We start from the raw sequence: 6,000 nt of genomic DNA on the forward strand, positions 1-6,000 counted from the left end.
AACAGTGATATAATTCTGACTACTTTCACTGAGAGCCTCAATGTTCCCTTTGTTTTGTATGAAACTGATTTTTTCTTTTTTTTAATGATACTTGTGAGCATCCGACGGAACAGTTAGAGCGCAAGAAGTAGTTTTCACTTAGAACTACAAAACCACATAGCATTTCCTAACCAATAAATAGCTTAAGCAAGTTAATTATTTTTAGTAAGACTACAGCATCATAGGTAAAGGGAGAGGAAGCATAACTAAACCCAAACGATTTCTGACTGGGAAACCTGTAAAGCTTTTACTTCTCTCCAAATATTCCAGGGGCACATAAGTACAAAATTAAGGAAGATTAATGCTCTTTAACACCAGGCGTCCAGGGTCGGAAAGAACTTGTACCCCAAATTTCTGAAAAGACCTCAGCAGCAAGCACACATTCACAAAGAACTTCTGAAGGGCAGAGCAGCAACGAGGAGCACATCTCACAACTTCCACGGATTCTGGTAAACTTTGAGTTACTGCTCTAAGTACCTGTGTATTTTAACCGTCCTCCCTGGCTCTTAACCACAGGACACTGGAGTTTCATTAACTTTTGCATTAACACCACACACAAACGAGCAAACATGAGAAGCAGCCTCCTTAACGCGCTGTACCACAGAATTGGCACAAGTATTCTCTTGATATACTGAGATGACCCCTCCACATACGGGCTCCCAAGACACACTGTGTTTTTTCAAATGCACAGAGGCGCCGAACGCTCCAGTTTCGACAGTTCAGCTTTCGCAGCTGCCCGGGGAGCACAGGCCCCCGCAGGGCAGGGCGGGGCGGGGCAGGGCAGGGCGGGCAGGTCTCCCTGTACGCGCCCCGTCCACCCGGAAGCCCCCGCCGGGCGCGGGCCGGGGCTGCCCGCGCTCCCCTCACCGGCGCGTCGGGGTCCCCCGGCGGGGCTCTGCCGCGACGCCGCACGCCACCGCCTGGACGCGCCCGTTCGGTGCAGCCCCCCGCGCCCGGACGGGGACCGCGCCGTAGTCCCTGGTCCCGGGGCGGCCCGCCGGCGCTCACCTGTGGTACTGCGCCTGGAGGAACTGGAACTCTTCTTTGATGCGGTCCAGCGACTCCGGAATGGTGAATTTGAAAGGCTGGCCCGCAGCCTGGTGCGGGGTCTGGCGCGGTGGCGGCACGGGAGAGAGATGCACGTTCAGACACTGCCCGGCCGCCCCGCGGGGAAAAGGAGGCGGCGCTGCCCATCGCGGCCGGGCCGGAGGGATGGAGAGAGCGCCCGGCCCGGTCTGCCCCCGCCCCGGGGCGCCGCGCACTTGTTACCCACCTTCCCGTCCCTCATCTGCGGTAGGGTCGAGGTTAACCGCGCTCCGGCCCCGACCCACCCGCTCCTGCCGCCACCGATCTACACGAAAGCGGGGCGTGCCGGCTCCTCCCCGCCGACCCCCGTCGCGGTGGTACAGCCTGGCACATTGCGGGAGCTGTGTTCGGCGGATGCTGCCTGGAGCGGAGGCGAACCCCCGCCGCCCTTCCCAAGGCAAGTAAGTTGCCCACGCAAGAAAAAGTCGAGGAGGCCGCCCCGGCAGGCAGGATGAGCCTCTCCGGAGGGAATGAACTGAAGGGCGCCTTCCTCTCCCGCCCCCCAGGTCCAGCCGAGCAAGGGAGCCGGAGGTGCGCTCCGGCCCGCCCGGCCCTCGGCCCGCCCGGCCCTCGCCCCGCAACCCGGGGCCCAAGCCGTACTTACCGGGTGCCGGCTCTGGGGGAACATGGCTCCAGCCGCGGCAGGTCTCCCTCTCAGCGCGGTTCTCGCGACGAGACTCCCCGCCCTGCCCCGGCTTCACACCCGATGCGGCAAGGGGACAGGAGCGGCGACACCCGCCGCGGGCAGCAGCGGGGCGAAGTGCGACTCAGTGCCCCCGCCGCGGGGACATCCCCCAGCCGCGGCGGCCTTTGTTGCTGTCGTTTCAAGGAGGGCTGAAGGTGGCCGGGAAAGGCGGACGGGCTGAGCTTGGGACGGTTACCAGCGCTCCGCGGTCCTTCGCCGGCGCTTCGACCGGCGGGCGGCGCCCGCAACGCCCGGCCGCGGCGGGACGGGACCCGACGGGGCGCAGGGGGGAAGGCAACAGCCGCCCCTCAGTTGGAGCAAATAATCCCCTTCACGGACTCGCAAGTGGTCGATGCGATTGTAAGGCCGGAAACCCCGAGCGGAGGTGACTCCTCTCTCCACTTCTCCGCGTTGTCAAAAGGGGAAAATCCAGGCTGAGCGAGCGGGTCGTAGTGTCCGCGGCGGGACCGTCGCAAGCCGAGGGGGCGAAAGAAAGTCTCCAGGGAGGGACGCGTTGCTCCCAAGCGTAGGCGCAGGGGCCAAACCACCGGCAAGACACAGAGCGATGAACAAGGGAGGAAGGCAGGAGGAGGAGGGAGGAGGCGGGCGGAGGCTCTTGCACAGCCGTCCCCGATCGGAGCAACTCCAATAGAACATGCACGAAACGCTGGAGGGCAGAGGAAAGGGTACCACACACAAAGCACAGACTCTTCCGTTAGTTGCAGAGAAGTCCCTAGGACAATAGGAAAGCACACCCCTCAATATGTTCGTTGGCCTTAGCGTCCAAACAACCAGCCCCGTTGAGGAGGATTAAAATGAAAGCGTCCGTTTGAGGTTTAAATCACACGGAAAGCTCCTTCGTGCAACGGCACCACTACAGCCTCCCACAGGCGGGCGCGTATCTGGGGAGCTGCGCGTCTCACCAGAGCCCCCCGAGCGCGATACATGGCGGCGACATCAGCAGCAGCATCATCCCCATCCTCGCTCTCCTCCGCGGTGGCCCGCTGCTGCTCGTCGACCCAGGATAAAGTTCTCTCCAGCTGAAAAATCCGAACCCGAGCGGACGGGAACACCACCGGCTTCCTTTGCCCCGTCCCCTCCGCGCTGGCCAAGGGGCAGGGGAAGCCGAGGCGGCGGCCTGGCGGGCGGCGCTCGGCGGGACCTGAGCGCGGCCGTGGCCGAGCTGGACTCGCCGAGCTCGCCCGCGCCGCTTACATTAGCACGCGGTTTCACACTCCGCCGGCTAACCAGCCGCGAGGCCCCGCCCACGCCGCCGCGCGAGGGGGGGGGGGAGGCGGCCGCCCAATCGCTGGCCCCGCAGCCAACGTGGGCCCGTGACGCGCCCCGGCCTCGCTGGCCAATGGAGAGAGCCGGAGTCGCGCCGCCCCTCGGCTTTCGCTGGGAAGCGTTTTTGCGGAGGAGCGGCGGGAGCGCTCGGAGCTGGCCAATGGGAGGGCGCGGGGCGCGCGGCGCCGCGGGGGGGCGGGGAAGGTCGGCGGGAAGGAGAGCGGGGAGGCCGAGCTGTCCATCAAAGTAACGTGGGGCTGCTGCGCCGGCGGGCGGGGCTGCGGCAGCGGGCGCGCGGCGCCTGCGCGCGCTCCGCCGCGGGCGCGGGGCGGTGGCGTCCCGGGCGGGCAGCGCCTCACGGCGCGTCCTACGGGCACTGCCCCGCGGCGCGTCTCGGCATTGCCCGCTCCGCGCCCCGGCACTGACCCGCACAGCGTTCCGCGCCGCACGGCGATGCGTGCTAGTACCACGGCGGGCGTGTCGGGCGCACGGCCCCGCCTCGTTCGCCGTACGACAGCGGCCGGGCCGTGGCACCTGCTGACAGCGCGACACAGAAAACGCCGAGAGGAAGGCTAAGCCCTCCCGCCTGCTTGCGCGGCTCAGGACACGCCAACTGCTGTGCTGCTTGGAGTGACCCTCTCTCAGACGGAAGTTGCCCTTTGGGGGAAACGGGCTTCTTTTTAAGAGGGGTCTGATAGAGGAAAGCTGTCAATAACTTTGGTTTATAGGCCCACTTGAGATAGATGAGGGTCAAACAAATTCCACAGACTGTGTGTGCTTGCTGAGGAGATGACAAATGGTGACATAGCTTGCAGTGGCAAATAAACTTCAAAACATATTCTCTGTTCGAAAGCACCTTATTGAATAGCAGAATTCCACAATGAAGTGTGAAATACATTTGGACTTAAAACAGTGCCTTAAGACACACTTTTGCTGGTGTTATATACTTGTGTGCTACCTAAAAAGAGGTCTTAGAATGTTGAATTGCATTATTTAAACGTGGGTCATGTTACAGTCTGTATTTTCTTATAATTCCCCACTAACCTTTACTAGATACAGATTGGTCCCTTAGAATTGTATTGTGCTTCGTCTTGTATCTTAAAGAAAGATCAGTCTATGTTTAAAATTTTATAGGAAATTAAGTGTTTTGCAATATCAACATAAAGCTTTATTCCTTCAGAGTGATAATTTCCCATTATTATTCCCAGAATATTCTGTATTCCCAGTTTTACTTAAAAACATCCAACACAAAAGGGAGTGAAAATGTCTCAGTCTTCTGTAGTGAAAAGTTTGGATTTCATTCCAGGGCTGCAGAGTTTTGTCAGTGAGCACTGACAGATCTATGGTTCCATGCATGTCTGTGTACATGTATATGTCTGCATGTAATGGTGTCTGTACCTATAGGTGTACATATATATGTGTGTTTCTGTTTATGTATATGGTGCCTATCATACATCCTGGGGAATGCTTAAATTAATATGGGGGCTTTTAATGGTTTTTAAGAGATGAGGCAAAATACCCTTGATAGTGAGCTTTGATAGATTGTGGTTCCCAAGGCAGGAATGAAAACTTGTCTGGTGTTCCACTTGCACAAGCAAAGCTAAAAATCTTGCATTCTATTCCCAGCTTTTCCCTTCTTGTCTTGGATGAGCCAACTCACTGCTCTCTTCATGGCAATGGAAAGCTTAATTACTTTATGCTTATTAAAGTATTTGGGTCTTCAGATGAAAGGTGCCATAAAAATTACGATTATATACTTTGTGTGTGTACCTAGTATCTATGGAGTCTATAATAATGTTACACTTACCTAACTTTCGCTGTACTTTGTTTAACCTGCTGGCACAAGCTGGTAATGAGATATTGATAGATATGACATTAAAACAACACTGTGTTTTGGAACATAAACAAAAGGGTTGTTGTGTTTTTTTTTTTTTCTTAACTGCTCTCCTACATGAAAGTTGAAATGTCTTGTTACCTGTATTTGTCAACATTAAAGCATCCAAGGCATGTTTTAACAGAAAGAGAAAAGCTCTGTTTTTCTGGTTCTTATTAGCAAGTGCTTTTAACCTTCTTTGATTCTGGAATCAGACACTTAATGGCATTTTGAATGTTATCCATTATATTTGAGATAGAAGAGCTGTACAAGCAGAAACAGAATCAAATGTGCTGGATTTTTTGCAAATGACAGCTACTGCCATTACATAGCAGGAATAATTACGTGATCTGATGTTTAACTAATTTATAATGCATTGGCTCATCATTGGCTCATCAAAGCATTAAAAAATATTCTTTTTCTTGGATTGGTATAGATCTGGATTTATTCCAGGAAACTGAACATTCTCATTCCATGGCAATATTCACTATTTACACCACAGAAAGGCAGGAAAATATGGCTAAGCATGTTGCATTCTAGTAGGTAGCATTTTGTTCCAGATCACTCTGCCACCATGCTGTATATATTCTAAACAATTCTCCAACTGGATTGAAAATACTTGTTTTTAAATGTCTGTCTCATGTTTCAAAAGTAAATATATTTCCTTCAGTATTAACCCCCCCCAACTGTTCTGCCAGTCAACTGTATTACTCTGTTATTTGAAATCAGTTGTTTTTTACTGTAAAAACTTTACTGTTGTCTTCCTACCTCATAAAGCCAAGGGCCTAATTCTAAACTGGCTATGTACTGAAAATTCATACTGGAAGTAGTTGGAGCTTTGAGTGAAAAAAAAAAAAAAAAATTAAAAAACACAAACCAAAACAAAACAACAACAATGAACAAAACAAAACAACACAAAAACACCACTCTTGGATCCAAAATGTAGGTTAAATATACTGAAAGGGTTTCAGATGTAGAATCCATTCTTTAGCAAAACTATGTATTGTATGATGTTCTGTTTAGTGCACTG

General features: G+C 53.9%; 1 protein-coding gene across 4 annotated transcripts in view; it reads right to left on the reverse strand.

Moving 5' to 3' along the window:
- LOC120765157 (transducin-like enhancer protein 1) overlaps nucleotides 1–2,979 on the reverse strand; it is an 80,206-nt gene extending 77,227 nt beyond the window's left edge. For all 4 annotated transcript variants that reach the window (XM_040089675.1, XM_040089674.1, XM_040089676.1 and 1 more), the window contains exons 1-2: nucleotides 1,730–2,979; nucleotides 1,048–1,148 (exon numbers count right to left, since the gene is read on the reverse strand). In XM_040089675.1, coding sequence (XP_039945609.1) covers nucleotides 1,048–1,148; nucleotides 1,730–1,753 — 125 coding nt within the window. In that variant the 5' untranslated portion in view covers nucleotides 1,754–2,979. The remainder of the gene's footprint in view (nucleotides 1–1,047; nucleotides 1,149–1,729) is intronic.
- Between the last annotated feature and the right edge of the window lie 3,021 nt (nucleotides 2,980–6,000).

This window comes from Hirundo rustica, chromosome Z (genome assembly GCF_015227805.2).
Source record: "Hirundo rustica isolate bHirRus1 chromosome Z, bHirRus1.pri.v3, whole genome shotgun sequence".
Lineage (NCBI taxonomy): Eukaryota > Metazoa > Chordata > Aves > Passeriformes > Hirundinidae > Hirundo > Hirundo rustica.